Genomic DNA, 20,964 nt, shown 5'->3' with positions numbered 1-20,964 from the left:
TGGGGTTTATTGTGTGGAGGTCGGTCTGACCTCGACAGCTGTTGTGCTCTGCTTAATCCGTAAGTTATGACCCATGACCTTGAACAGGATATGATTCGTGCCGACTTTCAGAGCTTTTGTAAATACGTTGATTTGTTTTACTTTTCGATCATTGTACCTCCACCATTGGCTAGAAAGAAAAACATGTTGAACCCCAATCAGTCAAAAAGAAAACTCTCTCCTCTCATTATTATTTCAACAAGCTATTTTTAGCCCCTTGGTAACACACAAATCAAGGCCTACTTAGCCCGTGTGGTTTTTGCAAGCTATCTTCCATTGGTTTGCCAGGCACTTTATCATGGCTGATGGATATTTAGGTGATTTGATTAACAAATACTTTAAAGAGCTGTGGGGATTTGGTCTGACTGCAACAATAACACGTTTCAGGTATTGATATCTGACCTGTGTGTTCAAAATCAGCAGGACAGAACAGGATGCTTTTTCAGACAGAACTGCACCTTGGAGTGGATTAGCAAAATTATGCAATTGATATCTGGCCACAAATCATGTCCAGACCAGTACAAGAAGTGTTACATTTCAATATACCACAGATCATTTAGTCATTCAGTATAATATTCCACTGAACTCTAAGAACATCACTGTAGAGTGGTGGTATTATATTGTATCTAAACACAAATATGAGAACACGAATCAGCATCTATCTGGGTCTCATACACAGTGGAATTAATTCAGATATCCCAAACATTTAGATTTTGGACTATCACTCCATTGCTCACCTTTTGGTCTCAGACTGTGCTACCTGCTCTCTTCAACCCCACCTTCCCTCTCTCTGTCTCAGTCCCTTCAGTCTCTCTGTCTCAGTCCCTTCCATCTCTGTCTCAGTCCCTTCAGTCTCTCTGTCTCAGTCCTCTCTCTGTCTCAGTCCCTTCCCTCTCTCTGTCTCAGTCCCTTCAGTCTCTCTGTCTCAGTCCCTTCTGTCTCTCTGTCTCAGTCCCTTCTGTCTCTCTGTCTCAGTCCCTTCCATCTCTGTCTCAGTCCCTTCCATCTCTGTCTCAGTCTCTTCCATCTCTGTCTCAGTCTATTCCATCTCTGTCTCAGTCCCTTCCATCTCTGTCTCAGTCCCTTCCATCTCTGTCTCAGTCCCTTCCATCTCTATCTCAGTCCCTTCCATCTCTCTGTCTCAGTCCCTTCCATCTCTCTGTCTCAGTCTCTCTTCCATCCATCTCTGTCTCAGTCCCTTCCGTCTCTCTGTCTCAGTCCCTTCCATCTCTGTCTCAGTCCCTTCCGTCTCTCTGTCTCAGTCCCTTCCATCTCTCTGTCTCAGTCCCTTCCATCTCTCTGTCTCAGTCCCTTCCTTCCAGTCCCTTCCATCTCTGTCTCAGTCCCTTCCATCTCTGTCTCAGTCCTCTGTCTCAGTCCTTCTCTCTGTCTCAGTCCCTTCCATCTCTGTCTCAGTCCCTTCCATCTCTCTGTCTCAGTCCCTTCCATCTCTCTGTCCAGTCCCTTCCATCTCTCTGTCTCAGTCCCTTCCATCTCTCTGTCTCAGTCCCTTCCGTCTCTCTGTCTCAGTCCCTTCCATCTCTGTCTCAGTCCCTTCCATCTCTGTCTCAGTCCCTTCCATCTCTCTGTCTCAGTCCCTTCCATCTCTGTCTCAGTCCCTTCCATCTCTCTGTCTCAGTCCCTTCCATCTCTGTCTCAGTCCCTTCCATCTCTCTGTCTCAGTCCCTTCCATCTCTGTCTCAGTCCCTTCCATCTCTCTGTCTCAGTCCCTTCCATCTCTGTCTCAGTCCCTTCCATCTCTCTGTCTCAGTCCCTTCCATCTCTCTGTCTCAGTCCCTTCCATCTCTCTGTCTCAGTCCCTTCCATCTCTGTCTCAGTCCCTTCCATCTCTCTGTCTCAGTCCCTTCCGTCTCTCTGTCTCAGTCCCTTCCATCTCTGTCTCAGTCCCTTCCATCTCTGTCTCAGTCCCTTCCATCTCTCTGTCTCAGTCCCTTCCATCTCTCTGTCTCAGTCCCTTCCATCTCTCTGTCTCAGTCCCTTCCATCTCTGTCTCAGTCCCTTCCATCTCTGTCTCAGTCCCTTCCATCTCTCTCTCTCAGTCCCTTCCATCTCTCTGTCTCAGTCCCTTCCATCTCTCTGTCTCAGTCCCTTCCATCTCTGTCTCAGTCCCTTCCATCTTCTGTCTCAGTCCCTTCCATCTCTCTGTCTCAGTCCCTTCCATCTCTGTCTCAGTCCCTTCCATCTCTGTCTCAGTCTCAGTCCCTTCCATCTCTGTCTCAGTCCCTTCCATCTCTCTGTCTCAGTCCCTTCCATCTCTCTGTCTCAGTCCCTTCCGTCTCTCTGTCTCAGTCCCTTCCATCTCTGTCTCAGTCCCTTCCGTCTCTCTGTCTCAGTCTCTTCCATCTCTGTCTCAGTCCCTTCCATCTCTGTCTCAGTCCCTTCCATCTCTGTCTCAGTCCCTTCCATCTCTCTGTCTCAGTCCCTTCCATCTCTCTGTCTCAGTCCCTTCCATCTCTCTGTCTCAGTCCCTTCCATCTCTGTCTCAGTCCCTTCCGTCTCTCTGTCTCAGTCCCTTCCATCTCTGTCTCAGTCCCTTCCATCTCTCTGTCTCAGTCCCTTCCATCTCTGTCTCAGTCCCTTCCATCTCTCTGTCTCAGTCCCTTCCATCTCTGTCTCAGTCCCTTCCATCTCTCTGTCTCAGTCCCTTCCATCTCTGTCTCAGTCCCTTCCATCTCTGTCTCAGTCCCTGTCCATCCTTCCATCTGTCTCAGTCCCTTCCATCTCTCTGTCTCAGTCCCTTCCATCTCTCTGTCTCAGTCCCTTCCCTCTCTGTCTCAGTCCCTTCCATCTCTCTGTCTCAGTCCCTTCCATCTCTCTGTCTCAGTCTCTTCCATCTCTGTCTCAGTCCCTTCCATCTCTGTCTCAGTCCCTTCCATCTCTCTGTCTCAGTCCCTTCCATCTCTCTGTCTCAGTCCTTCCATCTCTGTCTCAGTCCCTTCCATCTCTCTGTCTCAGTCCCTTCCATCTCTCTGTCTCAGTCCCTTCCATCTCTCTGTCTCAGTCCTTCCATCTCTGTCTCAGTCCCTTCCATCTCTCTCCATCTCTGTCTCAGTCCCTTCCATCTCTCTGTCTCGTCTCTGTCTCAGTCCCTTCCATCTCTGTCTCAGTCTCTCTGTCTCAGTCCCTTCCATCTCTGTCTCAGTCTATTCCATCTCTGTCTCAGTCCCTTCCGTCTCTCTGTCTCAGTCCCTTCCATCTCTCTGTCTCAGTCCCTTCCATCTCTCTGTCTCAGTCCCTGTCTCAGTCCCTTCCATCTCCCTGTCTCAGTCCCTTCCATCTCTCTGTCTCAGTCCCTTCCATCTCTCTGTCTCAGTCCCTTCCGTCTCTCTGTCTCAGTCCCTTCCATCTCTGTCTCAGTCCCTTCCATCTCTCTGTCTCAGTCCCTTCCATCTCTGTCTCAGTCCCTTCCATCTCTCTGTCTCAGTCCCTTCCATCTCTCTGTCTCAGTCCCTTCCATCTCTCTGTCTCAGTCCCTTCCGTCTCTCTGTCTCAGTCCCTTCCATCTCTGTCTCAGTCCCTTCCCTCTCTGTCTCAGTCCCTTCCATCTCTGTCTCAGTCCCTTCCATCTCTCTGTCTCAGTCCCTTCCATCTCTCTGTCTCAGTCCCTTCCATCTCTCTGTCTCAGTCCCTTCCATCTCTCTGTCTCAGTCCCTTCCATCTCTGTCTCAGTCCCTTCCATCTCTGTCTCAGTCCCTTCCATCTCTCTGTCTCAGTCCCTTCCATCTCTCTGTCTCAGTCCCTTCCATCTCTCTGTCTCAGTCCCTTCCGTCTCTCTGTCTCAGTCCCTTCCATCTCTGTCTCAGTCCCTTCCATCTCTGTCTCAGTCCCTTCCATCTCTGTCTCAGTCCCTTCCATCTCTCTCAGTCCCTTCCATCTCTCTGTCTCAGTCCCTTCCATCTCTGTCTCAGTCCCTTCCATCTCTCTGTCTCAGTCCCTTCCATCTCTCTGTCTCAGTCCCTTCCATCTCTCTGTCTCAGTCCCTTCCATCTCTGTCTCAGTCCCTTCCATCTCTGTCTCAGTCCCTTCCATCTCTGTCTCAGTCCCTTCCATCTCTCTCAGTCCCTTCCATCTCTCTGTCTCAGTCCCTTCCATCTCTGTCTCAGTCCCTTCCATCTCTCTGTCTCAGTCCCTTCCATCTCTGTCTCAGTCCCTTCCATCTCTCTGTCTCAGTCCCTTCCATCTCTCTGTCTCAGTCCTTCCATCTCTGTCTCAGTCCCTTCCATCTCTCTGTCTCAGTCCCTTCCATCTCTGTCCATCTCTGTCTCAGTCCCTTCCATCTCTCTGTCTCAGTCTCTGTCCAGTCCTTCCATCTCTGTCTCAGTCCCTTCCATCTCTCTGTCTCAGTCCCTTCCATCTCTGTCTGTCCCTTCCATCTCTCTGTCTCAGTCCCTTCCGTCTCTCTGTCTCAGTCCCTTCCATCTCTGTCTCAGTCCCTTCCATCTCTGTCTCAGTCCCTTCCATCTCTGTCTGTCCCTTCCATCTCTCTGTCTCAGTCCCTTCATCTCTGTCTCAGTCCCTTCCATCCTCTGTCTCAGTCCCTTCCATCTCTCTGTCTCAGTCCCTTCCATCTCTGTCTCAGTCCCTTCCATCTCTGTCTCAGTCCCTTCCATCTCTGTCTCAGTCCCTTCCATCTCTCTGTCTCAGTCCCTTCCATCTCTCCAGTTCCATCTCTCTGTCTCAGTCCCTTCCATCTCTGTCTCAGTCCCTTCCATCTCTCTGTCTCAGTCCCTTCCATCTCTGTCTCAGTCCCTTCCATCTCTGTCTCAGTCCCTTCCATCTCTCTGTCTCAGTCCCTTCCATCTCTGTCTCAGTCCCTTCCATCTCTGTCTCCCTTCCATCTCTGTCTCAGTCCCTTCCATCTCTCTGTCTCAGTCCCTTCCATCTCTGTCTCAGTCCCTTCCATCTCTGTCTCAGTCCCTTCCATCTTTGTCTCAGTCCCTTCCATCTCTGTCTCAGTCCCTTCCATCTCTCTGTCTCAGTCCCTTCCATCTCTGTCTCACTCCCTTCCATCTCTCTGTCTCAGTCCCTTCCATCTCTCTCTCAGTCCCTTCCATCTCTCTGTCTCAGTCCCTTCCATCTCTGACTCAGTCCCTTCCATCTCTGTCTCAGTCCCTTCCATCTCTCTGTCTCAGTCCCTTTCCCATCTCTCTGTCTCAGTCCCTTCCATCTCTGTCTCAGTCCCTTCCATCTCTCTGTCTCAGTCCCTTCCATCTCTCTGTCTCAGTCCCTTCCATCTCTGTCTGTCCCTTCCAGTCTCTCTGTCTCAGTCCTTCCATCTCTGTCTCAGTCCCTTCCATCTCTGTCTCAGTCCCTTCCATCTCTCTGTCTCAGTCCCTTCCATCTCTGTCTGTCTCAGTCCCTTCCATCTCTCTGTCTCAGTCCCTTCCATCTCTGTCTCAGTCCCTTCCCTCTCTCTGTCTCAGTCCCTTCCATCTCTCTGTCTCAGTCCCTTCCAGTCCCTTCTCTGTCTCAGTCCCTTCCATCTCTGTCTCAGTCCCTTCCATCTCTCTGTCTCAGTCCCTTCCATCTCTGTCTCTCCCTTCCATCTCTCTGTCTCAGTCCCTTCCATCTCTCTGTCTCAGTCCCTTCCATCTCTGTCTCAGTCCCTTCCGTCTCTCTGTCTCAGTCCCTTCCATCTCTGTCTCAGTCCCTTCCATCTCTGTCTCAGTCCCTTCCATCTCTCTGTCTCAGTCTCTTCCATCTCTGTCTCAGTCCCTTCCATCTCTGTCTCAGTCCCTTCCATCTCTGTCTCAGTCCTTCCATCTCTCTCTGTCTCAGTCCCTTCCATCTCTCTGTCTCAGTCCCTTCCATCTCTGTCTCAGTCCCTTCCATCTCTGTCTCAGTCCCTTCCATCTCTCTGTCTCAGTCCCTTCCATCTCTGTCTCAGTCTCTTCCATCTCTGTCTCAGTCCCTTCCATCTCTGTCTCAGTCCCTTCCATCTCTCTGTCTCAGTCCCTTCCATCTCTCTGTCTCAGTCCCTTCCATCTCTCTGTCTCAGTCCCTTCCATCTCTGTCTCAGTCCCTTCCATCTCTCTGTCTCAGTCCCTTCCATCTCTGTCTCAGTCCCTTCCATCTCTGTCTCAGTCCCTTCCATCTCTGTCTCAGTCCCTTCCATCTCTCTGTCTCAGTCCCTTCCATCTCTCTGTCTCAGTCCCTTCCATCTCTGTCTCAGTCCCTTCCATCTCTCTGTCTCAGTCCCTTCCATCTCTCTGTCTCAGTCCCTTCCATCTCTGTCTCAGTCCCTTCCATCTCTGTCTCAGTCCCTTCCATCTCTCTGTCTCAGTCCCTTCCATCTCTCTGTCTCAGTCCCTTCCGTCTCTCTGTCTCAGTCCCTTCCATCTCTGTCTCAGTCCCTTCCGTCTCTCTGTCTCAGTCCCTTCCATCTCTGTCTGTCCCTTCCAGTCCCTTCCATCTCTGTCTCAGTCCCTTCCATCTCTCTGTCTCAGTCCCTTCCATCTCTCTGTCTCAGTCCCTTCCATCTCTCTGTCTCAGTCCCTTCCATCTCTCTGTCTCAGTCCCTTCCGTCTCTCTGTCTCAGTCCCTTCCATCTCTGTCTCAGTCCCTTCCATCTCTCTGTCTCAGTCCCTTCCATCTCTGTCTCAGTCCCTTCCATCTCTCTGTCTCAGTCCCTTCCATCTCTGTCTCAGTCCCTTCATCTCTGTCTCAGTCCCTTCCATCTCTCTGTCTCAGTCCCTTCCATCTCTGTCTCAGTCCCTTCCATCTCTGTCCAGTCCCTTCCATCTCTCTGTCTCAGTCCCTTCCATCTCTCTGTCCCTTCCATCTCTCTCAGTCCCTTCCATCTCTGTCTGTCCCTTCCATCTCTCTGTCTCAGTCCCTTCCATCTCTGTCTCAGTCCCTTCCATCTCTCTGTCTCAGTCCCTTCCATCTCTGTCTCAGTCCCTTCCATCTCTCTGTCTCAGTCCCTTCCATCTCTGTCTCAGTCCCTTCCATCTCTCTGTCTCAGTCCTTCCATCTCTCTGTCTCAGTCCCTTCCATCTCTCTGTCTCAGTCCCTTCCATCTCTGTCTCAGTCCCTTCCATCTCTGTCTCAGTCCCTTCCATCTCTCTGTCTCAGTCCCTTCCATCTCTCTCAGTCCCTTCCATCTCTCTGTCTCAGTCCCTTCCATCTCTGTCTCAGTCCCTTCCATCTCTCTGTCTCAGTCCCTTCCATCTCTGTCTCAGTCCCTTCCATCTCTGTCTCAGTCCTTCCATCTCTCTGTCTCAGTCCCTTCCATCTCTGTCTCAGTCCCTTCCATCTCTCCTCAGTCCCTTCTCTCTGTCTCAGTCCCTTCCATCTCTGTCTCAGTCCCTTCCATCTCTCTGTCTCAGTCCCTTCCATCTCTGTCTCAGTCCCGTCCATCTCTCTGTCTCAGTCCTTCCATCTCTCTGTCTCAGTCCCTTCCGTCTCTCTGTCTCAGTCCCTTCCATCTCTGTCTCAGTCCCTTCCATCTCAGTCTCAGTCCCTTCCATCTCTCTGTCTCAGTCTCTTCCATCTCTGTCTCAGTCCCTTCCATCTCTGTCTCAGTCCCTTCCATCTCTCTGTCTCAGTCCCTTCCATCTCTCTGTCTCAGTCCCTTCCATCTCTCTGTCTCAGTCCCTTCCATCTCTGTCTCAGTCCCTTCCATCTCTCTGTCTCAGTCCCTTCCATCTCTGTCTCAGTCCCTTCCATCTCTCTGTCTCAGTCCCTTCCATCTCTGTCTCAGTCTATTCCATCTCTGTCTCAGTCCCTTCCGTCTCTCTGTCTCAGTCCCTTCCGTCTCTCTGTCTCAGTCCCTTCCATCTCTGTCTCAGTCCCTTCCATCTCTCTGTCTCAGTCCCTTCCATCTCTGTCTCAGTCCCTTCCATCTCTGTCTCAGTCCCTTCCGTCTCTCTGTCTCAGTCCCTTCCATCTCTGTCTCAGTCCCTTCCATCTCTCTGTCTCAGTCCCTTCCATCTCTGTCTCAGTCCCTTCCATCTCTCTGTCTCAGTCCCTTCCATCTCTGTCTCAGTCCCTTCATCTCTGTCTCAGTCCCTTCCATCTCTCTGTCTCAGTCCCTTCCATCTCTCTGTCTCAGTCCCTTCCATCTCTCTGTCTCAGTCCCTTCCATCTCTCTGTCAGTCCCTTCAGTCCCAGTCCCTTCCATCTCTGTCTCAGTCCCTTCCATCTCTCTGTCTCAGTCCCTTCCATCTCTGTCTCAGTCCCTTCCATCTCTGTCTCAGTCCCTTGTCTCTGTCTCAGTCCCTTCCATCTCTGTCTCAGTCCCTTCCATCTCTGTCTCAGTCCCTTCCATCTCTGTCTCAGTCCTTCCATCTCTCTGTCTCAGTCCCTTCATCTCTGTCTCAGTCCCTTCCATCTCTCTGTCTCAGTCCCTTCCATCTCTCTGTCTCAGTCCCTTCCAGTCTCTTCCATCTCTGTCTCAGTCCCTTCCATCTCTGTCTCAGTCCTTCCATCTCTCTGTCTCAGTCCCTTCCATCTTCCAGTCCCTTCCTCTCTGTCTCAGTCCCTTCCATCTCTCTGTCTCAGTCCCTTCCATCTCTGTCTCAGTCCCTTCCATCTCTGTCTCTGTCTCAGTCCCTTCCATCTCTCTGTCTCAGTCCCTTCCATCTCTCTGTCTCAGTCCTTCCTTCCTCTCTGTCTCAGTCCCTTTCTCTGTCTCAGTCCCTTCCATCTGTCTCAGTCCCTTCCATCTCTCTGTCTCAGTCCCTTCCATCTCTCTGTCTCAGTCCCTTCCATCTCTCTGTCTCAGTCCCTTCCATCTCTGTCTCAGTCCCTTCCATCTCTCTGTCTCAGTCCCTTCCATCTCTGTCTCAGTCTTCCATCTCTCTGTCTCAGTCCCTTCCATCTCTCTGTCTCAGTCCTTCCATCTCTGTCTCAGTCCCTTCCATCTCTGTCTCAGTCCCTTCCATCTCTCTGTCTCAGTCCCTTCCATCTCTCTCTGTCTCATCAGTCCTCTGTCTCAGTCCCTTCCATCATCTCTGTCTCAGTCCCTTCCATCTCTCTGTCTCAGTCCATCTCTGTCTCAGTCCCTTCCATCTCTCTATCTCAGTCCCTTCCGTCTCTCTGTCTCAGTCCCTTCCATCTCTGTCTCAGTCCCTTCCATCTCTCTGTCTCAGTCCCTTCCATCTCTGTCTCAGTCCCTTCCATCTCTCTGTCTCAGTCCCTTCCATCTCTGTCTCAGTCCCTTCCATCTCTCTGTCTCAGTCCCTTCCATCTCTCTGTCTCAGTCCCTTCCATCTCTGTCTCAGTCCCTTCCATCATCTCTGTCTCAGTCCCTTCCATCTCAGTCTCTCTCTCAGTCCCTTCCATCTCTGTCTCAGTCCCTTCCATCTCTGTCTCAGTCCCTTCCATCTCTCTGTCTCAGTCCCTTCCATCTCTGTCTCAGTCCCTTCCATCTCTGTCTCAGTCCCTTCCATCTCTCTGTCTCAGTCCCTTCCATCTCTGTCCATCTCTCTGTCTCAGTCCCTTCCATCTCTGTCTCAGTCCTTCCATCTCTGTCTCAGTCCCTTCCGTCTCTCTGTCTCAGTCCCTTCCATCTCTGTCTCAGTCCCTTCCATCTCTCTGTCTCAGTCCCTTCCGTCTCTCTGTCTCAGTCCCTTCCATCTCTGTCTCAGTCCCTTCCATCTCTGTCTCAGTCCCTTCCATCTCTGTCTCAGTCCCTTCCATCTCTGTCTCAGTCCCTTCCATCTCTCTGTCTCAGTCCCTTCCATCTCTCTGTCTCAGTCCCTTCCATCTCTGTCTCAGTCCCTTCCATCTCTGTCTCAGTCCCTTCCATCTCTCTGTCTCAGTCCCTTCCATCTCTCTGTCTCAGTCCCTTCCATCTCTCTGTCTCAGTCCCTTCCATCTCTGTCTCAGTCCCTTCCATCTCTGTCTCAGTCCCTTCCATCTCTGTCTCAGTCCCTTCCATCTCTGTCTCAGTCCCTTCCATCTCTCTGTCTCAGTCCCTTCCATCTCTCTGTCTCAGTCCCTTCCATCTCTCTGTCTCAGTCCCTTCCATCTCTCTGTCTCAGTCCATCTCTGTCCAGTCCCTTCATCTCTGTCTCAGTCCTCTTCTCAGTCCCTTCCATCTCTCTGTCTCAGTCCCTTCCATCTCTGTCTCAGTCCCTTCCATCTCTCTGTCTCAGTCCCTTCCATCTCTCTGTCTCAGTCCCTTCCATCTCTCTGTCTCAGTCCCTTTCCAGTCCCTTCCATCTCTCTGTCTCAGTCCCTTCCTCTCTCTGTCTCAGTCTCTCTGTCTCAGTCCCTTCCGTCTCTCTGTCTCAGTCCCTTCCGTCTCTCTGTCTCAGTCCCTTCCATCTCTGTCTCAGTCCCTTCCGTCTCTCTGTCTCAGTCCCTTCCATCTCTGTCTCAGTCCCTTCCATCTCTCTGTCTCAGTCCCTTCCATCTCTGTCTCAGTCTATTCCATCTCTGTCTCAGTCCCTTCCATCTCTCTGTCTCAGTCCCTTCCATCTCTCTGTCTCAGTCCCTTCCATCTCTCTGTCTCAGTCCCTTCCATCTCTGTCTCAGTCCCTTCCATCTCTCTGTCTCAGTCCCTTCCGTCTCTGTCTCAGTCCCTTCCATCTCTCTGTCTCAGTCCCTTCCGTCTCTGTCTCAGTCCCTTCAATCTCTCTGTCTCAGTCCCTTCCATCTCTCTGTCTCAGTCTCTTCCATCTCTGTCTCAATCCCTTCCATCTCTGTCTCAGTCCCTTCCATCTCTCTCTCAGTCCCTTCCATCTCTCTGTCTCAGTCCCTTCCATCTCTGACTCAGTCCCTTCCATCTCTGTCTCAGTCCCTTCCATCTCTCTCTCTCAGTCCCTTCCATCTCTCTCTCTCAGTCCCTTCCATCTCTCTTCGTCCCAGCTTCTTCCCTCAGCTGTTCCATACTCTGGTCCACTGGGATTGATACAATATTTTCCGACCTCAATTAGCAGAGTGCCTGTTGACTAATTCCGACTGTTTCTGCACCTGAGAGGTTGGAAGCATGGTCTGGAAAAACTGAGTGGGGCGAGGGCGTAGCAGGGCTGTCGGGGCAAATGTAGCCGTGTTGACAGACCGTAAGGGCAACACAGAGGACAAGGAGGGGCCTCGCACTGGACAGTATTCAGGGCTCTGCTGAGCTGTGCTTCCCCACTCACACCAGCACCATTAAATCGTGTGGGTAGGAGCAAGGAGTCTGCTGTGGGTGAGTGGTGTGAATGTGTAAGTTTGTGTGTATGTGCTTGCATGCGTGCGTGCGTGCATATGCATTTGCGCGTGCGTGTGCTCATGTGTGATGTGCTCACAGAAAGTGAGATTTATGTTTGGATAATAAAGCAATTGCTGTTTTCTTCATCTTGTATTAGACACTTGAGAAAATCAACTGAACACAAAAATCTACTCTGCCAGCCAAGCCACTTAAAGATAATGTACTCTCTTTTCACCGGGACAGTTGTACTGCGGCTGCACTCTTGTATCTGTGTCAATGGAAGCTCATTACAAATGCAGAGCTTCCTCCCAGTCGTCCCTCTCCAATCTATAGCACAGTGACCGTATCAGTATCAAGGAATTCTCTAGGTAAAGAGGGTTTAAGTCGAATTGAAAAAGCCTTTACGCAATGGCCTGTGGTGACACAGAACCCAAACTAGACCTCAGAATAGACCGAACCAGATTGTCTCATTGTGAGGTATGACCACATCACGACCACACGGTTCCTTGAACTAATTTCAAGGCAAAGCCTGAATGACCACTGGTTTGGCAGGGTGCTGCTGTATGTGTACAGGCAGGTACACACCCTCACTGTGCTGTAGTGTTCATAGAGAATCTTTCTTTCCAGGGCAGGAAATGAGAGGATTGTGGTTAAAGACACCATTGCATTTGGGGGCAGCACATTTTCATGGGGAACCACTCTGTACAACCGACCAACCACTTCTGACAAGATCATGGAAAGCCACAAATCTTCCAATCCAGATGCATCAATTTTCCTGCTTTCTAAGGGAGCATGAAAAAGTTTCAGCTAGCTACAGTCCTCTTATTAAGTTCCCTTGCCATGCCAATTCAACATTTCTGCTGCTGCGGCCAATGAATTTAAAGGTCCAATGCAGACATTTTTATCTCAGTATCAAATCATTTCTGGGTAACAATTAAGTACCTTACTGTGATTGTTTTCAATTAAATTGGTCAAAAAGAAATACAAATGGCTTCTTTGCAAAGGCCAATTGCTCAAGCAAGAATTTTGCTAGGACTTTCTGGGAGTGGTCTGAGTGGGGAGTGGAAAACTGAAAATTAGTTCTTATTGTAAGCATTTCACTGTTAGTCCATACCTATTGTTGACAAAGCATGTGATGAATACAATTTGATTTGATTGATTGGCAGAGAGGTTTGGAACTCTTATTGGCCTAACTAATTTACTACATGTTGATGTCACCATGAAAGGCCAAAACTCCATCCCACCAAAACAAGCTGACATTTCTGGCAGTCTTTTCAAACAGCTATTACACTAAAAGGGCATTATCATAATTTTCACAGTATTGTTCCAACCTCATAGTGTGGAAATGTATATAAAACACTGGAAAATCCTGTGCTTGACTCAGCAAAACTGAGTTTTGTAATCATGTCTGCATCACATCGTAAATTAAGGTTGGGTTGGTTTCAACCCTGCCCACAACTGGCAGCACACGAGTAATCATCAATTTGGCGTGCAGCTGCACGCGACCCCATCGTAATGCCTATGGTAAATTTGGGTTAACTTTAGATATCCCTATGGGGCTAGTTAGGGAGCATCGGTAAATGACAAAATATACATTGGACAATATGTTAAAATTCCACTTGCTCCAAATTTCAATAACTTAAAAAGCTCAAACAACATTTAAATGGTAGAAATTTGCATACAAATATTGAAATAAATTAATGAGAGAACTAAAAGGTGTGCAAAATGAAAATATTGTCTTATTTACATTGTGTAATTTATTGACGGTCCCTAACTAGCCCGAAGATAGGCTATCTAAAGTCAAACCAACTTTGCCACCTTCGCACACCAGCCAGCTGAAGCTAATTGGCAGAAGATTTGGCTAACTCTTTCCACCTGTGAACACACACGAGACACCCACATCAAACCACACGCCGAAACCAACTCACATTTGAATTTAGTCAGGGCCGTTAACGTTTCTTAATGACCCAAACGAGGCCAAATCAAGAAGTTCCGCCTCCCTTTAAAGTGTCAAACATAGATAGTTACATTTAATGATTATATCTGACATCTAAACCACCAATATGGGAATTTGAATCCCCATTTGAGGGAAACGAACACCGACACAATTTTGAATTGTGATATTTCAAGTCAATGTGAATTCATGTTGGCGTGTGTGTGAGGTATAAAACTGTCTGCCAGATGAGTACTCTAGTTAACAAATGTTAACAAATGTCACCAGACGGTTATAAGGCTGTACACAGTGGCAGACTGACTGGGCAGTCCCTGCTGTTACCTCTGTAGCATGGAAAAAACCTTACTCACCCACTGGCGTAAAAAGGCATTAACGACTAAATGGATAAATATAACCGTCAAAGGTGTAAACGTCTCAAGGCTGTCCAGTGGCCACTGGGAAGTCAGTTCATGACCAGCGACAACTTATCTGACCTGGTCAAAGGTCTGAAAGACACCATTGATTGAGATTGTGGAGTGAGTGACACCAGTGCACGTCCCTCCTCTCAAGTGTCCTTATTACTAACATCAGATACAGTGCTGTCCAATCTGGAAAAACTAGGACAACTGGACATACTGAGATGAGATGGTAGCAGGTGATGAGGTCTGATCTGTTTAAGGCATTTTTGGGAGATCCTTGATGATACTGTAGGCATGTGTTAGGAGATTTATCACGTTGCATGGGTATGTGGAAATTCTCTGACTGTGTACAATAAATTAAACAGTGTTGGCGAGCCCAGTACACCTGCTGTACACAGATGTGAAGCCAGCTCTCTGGTCTGATCTGAAGTTTTCACACACACGGGATCTGTGTTAGATTGATTCTGGGTCTGTACTTAACAGTTTAAATCACAAAGGCTCCAAATTATCCCGACTATCCCCTTAAAGAGCGCTAAACAAACTTGCTGAGAAAACTGTGAAAAATTGAAAATTGCTGTGCCCATGTAAACTGTGACAGAAATGGTTTGTGGGTACACCTGCCCCTTGCAACTAGAGGACTTTCAACACAGTTTTGACATGTTAAGCCCCTGTGAAATTGAAGCTTTTTCCCAAGCCCAGTTTAGACGACCAACTGATGCACAATGTCTTTCCTCAAGTCTGCCTTGCTGTAAACACAGTGCCGGGGTTCCCATGAGGAGGCTTAAACCACACTGTGGAATTCCCAGCTTACCTAGCAACGTCTACCGCTCCAAACACGGCACAAATAGGCGCAAAAGGCTGATACAAGCCAGTGAAACTCCTATGAACCGCTATAAAAGTAGCCAGATCAGAGAGTTTACACCACCATAAAAGACAATAGGCACCCCATCTCTTCTCCGTCACATAGGAAAGATAGAAAGGGGAGATAGTGTCAGCTTACTCACTTTCAGCGTAGTTTTTCCGTCTGGTGCCGTCCACCTTGCCTGTTTTGTCGATACAGAGAAAGAACTTGTTGGCGGAGTAGAGCCGCCGTAGTCGGACGTCGCCCTCTAGGTGATTGTAACTGCGTGTGTGCCGCTCCAGTGTCCATGAGCAGTTGATGCCTCTCGCCAGTACTTGGAGGGGCTCATGCCCTACCCCGAGCGGGCAGCCCCCCAGAGCTGTGCCAGCCACCAGGAGCAGGGTGAGGAACGCCAAGCGAAGGGATGCAGCACTGGGCAAGGGCGGAAGCCCAGCGTGGGCAGTGCCAATGGCAGCGAGGTCAGGATGGAGACTAGCGACGGGTGGCATCCATCTGCACATGGTGAGTCAGACTCCCAAGGTGCACATTGCACAGGCAGTATGCATGCTGGCTGGCTGGAGACCTGGGCTGTGTGGTCCAGGTGAGTGGTCGCTCTCTGAGGGTGGGAAGGGGTGATGATCGAGGGAGCAGCAGACACTGTCACTGAGGATCAGAGCAGAGAGGAGCCTGGGCTTCCAAACAGTAGAGCAGAGAGGAACCTGGGCTTCCAACCAGTCCTCTTTCCCAGATGAGTTTGTTTCTTAATTTGTGTGTCTGATGATGATCTCCTCTTCTTTGTATTTCAGCTTTTATTCACCGGAAAACAATTCACTTTGTAAATCCATTGCCAAAAGCAATCTGTTCTTTTTTGTTGTTTCCTTGTTCTCCGAAAGCTTGTTCTGTTCCTTGGCTTGCGTCCTTCTTTTACGGCTGCAGAGTCAGTCAGTGTCCTGTCTTGCGAAGTGTGCACCTTGCGATGCTCCTCTCTCCAGCTGGACTGGAATAAGGTGCTTGTCTGTGCTGCTGACCCGTGGCTGAGAATGAGTTGAATGAGGAGAGAGAGTGAATGTGTGCATGTGTAAGTGTGTGTGAGAGTGTGATAGGGAGAGAGAGTCACAGAAAGAGTGTGTGTGTGTGTGTGTGTGTGTGTGTGTGTGTGTGTGTGTGTGTGTGTGTGTGTGTGTGTGCGAGAGCGAGAGCAAGAGAGAAAGAGAGAGAGAGAGAGAAAGAGGAGAGAATGAAAGAACGAGGGAGACAGAGTTAGAGTGTGTGTGTGTGTCTGTGTATATGTGAGTGAGGAGAGGCAGAGTGAGAGGGAGGGAGAGGGTTGAGAGACAGTGTGTGTATGAGGGAGAGAGAGAGACAGAGGCAGCAGCTCGTGAGTGAGCGAGCGAGAGAGGCAGTCAGTGAGTGTGCGTCAGGTCTGTCTGCCTGTATAACGCAATGAAGCAGTAAATGAATGTCCTCACACTCCCTGTGCAGCCAGTCCTTTCTCCTGTGTAGAATGGGAGGCTTGGGCTTGTCCTGCATTTTATCCTGGGCAGGGCTTGCATCTGGGGGGTTGAAAGGAGAGGGGTGGGGCCACAATCATTGATAACTATTTAAAATAAACAAGAGAGGCTTTGCACCATCTCCCTTCTATAATTTCTTAACGTAGAATTGTTCTCCTACTAATGGTTCCTAGATAGCCATTAGTGTCATTAAGCCTGCGAACTGTAGGTTTTATTGCTTCGTGGAAAGTGTCAACTGGAAAGTGTCAAGTCAAACACCTTTGTTGTCCCAGCTCTTGAAGATGGTGAGGAGTTCTCCCAGGTCAAATCATCAGTAAGAAAGTAACTCCAGTAAAGTGACATGGGAGGTGGACTTTTGTGACACCTGAGACTGGACTGTTTGTAGACACATGGGACAGATTAAAAGGGCTTTAGTTTCTGCCCCTGTTTTGCATCAATATGTCGGAACCAACGGCAGAGGGGAGTGTTGGTAGAGCTGTTCCAGTGAAGTCTTTCTGGTCACCTGTGTTAATGTTTCTATGAGGCTGTGTCTGCTGTTCACCTTTGATTCGTAAGACCAGGGTGGTAATGGTGAACACGTGTTTTACTACTTCACATTCTGTCTTTCTGTCTGTGAATCAGGACTGAGTCATTGGCTTCAGAGAAATGAAAGACACCCTAATGCATGACATTAAATATTTGTCAAAACTGTCCATATACTGTCCTGTCCTCACTCCTTAAGTTTGTTCCTGATGGTATTTGAAGAGTGGCTCAAGTTCACTGTTATATGCAATCATTAATAACGAAATGACGATAAGACTGTAACTGCACTGTAGGCTATGTGTTGATCTTCTATGTTGTTGTTGTTGTTTTTTTACACCAAAGTGAAACAAAATGAAATATTTGATATCATCTGTTTCCGCCAGCCGAGGGTGCTAGGAGCATTCTCTATGAGACCAGCCACAGCACTCCACAGCACATGTTTTAAAGTGTGTCTATCCAGTTAGTGCGGCACTTACTTCCCGGTTTCAATGATGTGTACCCCCCCCCGGGGCGACCACGGTGTCCAGGGGTGGAAGTGTGTTTGAGGGGTGCGTGCACAGAGAGGGCGACAGTCACTTCACACTCTTTAGCTTGTTAACTGCTACCAGGAGTTGGCTGTCCTTATATCTCCCCCCTCTCCCATCATAAAAGACCAGTGAGACAGAAACCAGCCGCCCTCTCTCTCCCCCCAGTCCCAACCCCCGGCAGCCGTTCCTGTCTACCTGCTTGTTCTGGCCATTAGATACAGTGGACCTCCTCATCAAAGCCTCTCTCTCTCTATTTATCTTCATAGGCTCTAGTAAAAATCACATTTTTTCCCCCACCAATTAAACCACGCTGCAGTGTCTCTTGACTTCCAGTAGGTTTATTCCTTTTTTCCTACAGACGGTCCTTTCTTCTCCGTCTTCCGCCCAGCGGAATAACTGTCTGTTTGTCGCTGCCTGCCTGTGCTGTTGCCAGGCTGGAGGAGCCTGGGCCGGGAGAGCACAGCACACATAGGGGATGTGTTTTATGTTAGCATTGTATAAAACTGTTTCCCAATCTTCAAAAAAATGTAAATAGTTCTCAGGACAGCTGAGTGTTCGCAGGCTTGCCTGTGTAATTGTTATAGGGTGCTCCAGCTCTCTCTATCAGCGGTGTAATGGAAAACAATATTCTTCAATGCCCTCTGAAGTACTAGAAGACCTTCTATCACAGCTGGCTTTGCTTATGCCTGCTCAACAATGTGTGAAGTTAAATACAAATATGCAAATCTAATTGTAATCAATAAAGAGTATACATCTACATTCACGTGTGGCTGGTAGACTTTACATCATGCTGTGGGCGTGTAGGTCTACATACCATTATAAAAAGATAGCTCAAATAACTGGGTCAAGGGGGTTTTCTTTGGGGTGTTTCTTTGGGATTCTATTTGAGTTGAATGACTCTTTAAGCTGATTTCTATGATAGCTCTTCTATTTCCACTTCATTCATATGCCAGCTGCTTGGTCATCCCAATTTTCACTTCATGGAGAGGGAACTCTTTCATGTGGCCTGCACCAATCTGGTGCCCCTCTGGCCTTCACATACCCCCCCAGGAAGCTCCATTTGCCCATCCTCTCTGAAAATTGGCCATAATTAAAATCATACAATCATGCTATGTACTGTATAACTTATTTAAAAGTCAGTCTTCCCCGGAGGTCAAAGAACAAAGGTTCTGCCCTCATCCGAATGTCAGATGTGACAGTAGATTGCTTTGTGGTGTCCTGGATCCAAACGTCAGTGCAAAGCTAGACACAAGCTCATGCATTGCTGTCTGTGGCTTGACTACAGACCCATACAGTTTCCTTAGTTATTGAAGTTAGACATATTATTGTAGAGGTTGAATATGAATGACCCAAAATGAGTTGTGTGGATATGGTGCTTCAAATAATGTTGCATTGTTCAATTATTTTGAATATTTAAACACATTCAAGTATATTTATCTTGGTGTGCACCATATTCTCAATAACCAGTACACAACATACTATATTATTTATTTTGATTTATTTCACCTTTTTTTTAACCAGGTAGGCCAGTTGAGAACAAGTTCTCATTTACAACTGCGACCTGGCCAAGATAAAGCAAAGCAGTGCGACAAAAACAACAACAGAGTTACACATGGGATAAACAAATGTACAGTCAATAAAACAATAGAAACATTTATGTACAATGTGTGCAAATGTGGTAAGATTAGGGAAGCAAAGCAATAAATAGGCCGCAGAGGCTAAATAATTTCAATTTAGCATTAACACTGGAGGGATAGATGTGCAGAAGATGATGTGCAAGTAGAGATACTGGGGAGCAAAATAGCAAAAAAAAGAAATAACAATATGGGGATGAGGCAGTTGGGTGTGCTATTTACTGATGGGCTGTGTACAGGTACAGTGATCAGTAAGCTGCTCTGACAGCTGATGCTTAAAGTTAGATAGACACTTATAGTATAACATTAAATACAGTAGGCCTATATGACAGCATCCAAGTCCATTCAAGACTTTTAGTCAATGTGATGATCGTTAAGAAACAAGGCCCAAAGCCCATTGGTTCCCTATCCTAAAATACAAGGCATATGCTAAACTCAGAGATCAGTAGCCGGTGGGGGGCCCTCTGGTGTGACGCAGCTCTCTCTCCAAATGAGAAAGGGCTTGCTTGTTGGGAGTTTGAGCCCTCCCCTCTCTCTTGCAGAAGGCTTTCAGTCGGCTCCCACGTCGCGTCTCCCAGCCAGGGTGCGCCCTGAGCTGAGAAAACTCTGCAGCTCGGGCACCAGAGGAGGATGTTCACAAGCGAAGGAACCTAATCTTTCCCAGCAGGGATCCAAGCGGCTCTGTAAGTGTATGAATGGAGATAATATCTCTGTAATGAGGCCTGTTTTGTACCATCAAAGTCTTTAAAAGGGCTTGAAACTCGACCTCCCTCTTAGCACTGACGATCCCTCAGTAATAGCTCCTATTATTAATTGTTTTCTCTCTTTTGCTAACTCCACTGACTCACTCCCTGTTTCTGGACTTAATCTCTCTCTCTCTCTTTCTCTCTCCCTTCCTCTCCCTCTCTCTAACTCTGTCTCCCTCTCGCTCCCTCTGGGGCTCAATCGCTCTTCCCCTTCCTCTCTTTATCCCACTCACTCTCTGTCCCCCTCTTTCCCTCTATACTTCTCTTGCTGATCTTCAAGTTTCAAGTTTTATTACAGTAGTTGTATGTATGGGATACACATGTTATACACCATCCAACTAAATGCTTACCTACAGGTTCCTTCTTGATGATGCAACAACAATAATAAATAATAAAAGATAAGACTATGAACACAATGTAAATGGCTCAGTAATATAATTATAGTCCAATATTTACACGTGTTTTGGGAAAAAGGGGATTAGGGTGCAAGTGTTTAAATTGTACAGTATTTAACAATCATAATAAGAGTGTGCCAGCAGCTATGATGTGTCTGTAGCATGAATATATATATATGTATGTGTGTGTGTGTGTGTGTGTGTGTGTGTGTGTGTGGGTGGGTGGGTGTGTGTGTGTGTGGATGTGTGTATGTCTGTGTGGGTGGGTGTGGGTGTGCGTGAGTGAGTGAGGTGCAGAGAATCAGAGCAGGTGGTCAGTCCAGTTCAAGTGTTCAGCAGTCTGATGGCTTGTAGATTCTTTCAGTTGCTGACCCCTGACCTCTCACTTTTTAAGCTTATGATAGAATAATTCTGCTCTTTTATCTCTTATCCAAATATTAAAAGGCAGATTTCTATTGTGAGTATACAAATGTCTCCACATTTACTGTAACAATGTGTTAGCTAACATCTATTTGTAACAGCTGTGGGAAAGTTAGTAAATTCGCAAGGGACATAAATGTGTAAATACAGTGCATTCGGAAAGTATTCAGAACCCTTCACTTTTCCACATTCTGTTATGTTACAGCCACATTCTAAAATGGATTACATAGCCCCCCCCCCCCCCCAATCTACACACAATCTGCACACAATACCCCATAATAACAAAGCAAAAACATGTTTTTAGAAATGTTTGCAAATTTATCAAATAAAAAAAAACTGAAATATCATATTTATGTAAGCATTCAGACCCTTTATGCAATACTTTGTTGAAGCACCTTTGGCAGCTTTTACAGCCTTGAGTCTTCTTGGATATAATGCTACAAGCTTGGCACACCTGCATTTGAGGAGTTTCTCCTATTTTTCTCTGCAGATCCTCTCATGCTCTATCAGGTTGGATGGGGAGCATTGCTGCACAGCTATTTTCAGGTCTCTCCAGAGATATTTGATCAAGTTCAAGTCCGGGCTCTATCTGGACCACTCAAAGACATTCAGAGACTTGTCCCGAAGCTACTCCTGCGTTGTCTTAGCTGTGCTCTTAGGGTCGTTGTCCTGTTGGAAGGTGAACCTTCGCCCCCAGTCTGAGGTCCTGAGCGCTCTGGAGCAGGTTATCATCAAGGATTTGTCTGTACTTTGCTCCATTCATCTTTCCCTCAATTCTGACGAGTCTCCCAGTCCCTGCCGCTGAAAAACATCCCT

At 48.0% G+C, this 20,964-nt stretch overlaps 1 protein-coding gene across 1 annotated transcript in view; it reads right to left on the bottom strand.

The window, feature by feature from the left end:
• Window positions 1–15,524, bottom strand: part of LOC135512760 (fibroblast growth factor 10-like) — a 50,964-nt gene extending 35,440 nt beyond the window's left edge. Inside the window, exon 1 of the mRNA XM_064935108.1 lies at window positions 14,557–15,524. Within this exon, the coding sequence (XP_064791180.1) occupies window positions 14,557–14,914 (358 nt within the window). The 5' untranslated portion in view covers window positions 14,915–15,524. The remainder of the gene's footprint in view (window positions 1–14,556) is intronic.
• Window positions 15,525–20,964: the final 5,440 nt, after the last annotated feature.

This window comes from Oncorhynchus masou, chromosome 24, assembly GCF_036934945.1.
Source record: "Oncorhynchus masou masou isolate Uvic2021 chromosome 24, UVic_Omas_1.1, whole genome shotgun sequence".
Taxonomy (NCBI): Eukaryota; Metazoa; Chordata; class Actinopteri; order Salmoniformes; family Salmonidae; genus Oncorhynchus; species Oncorhynchus masou.
This window is presented reverse-complemented; position numbering and strand designations above follow the sequence as displayed.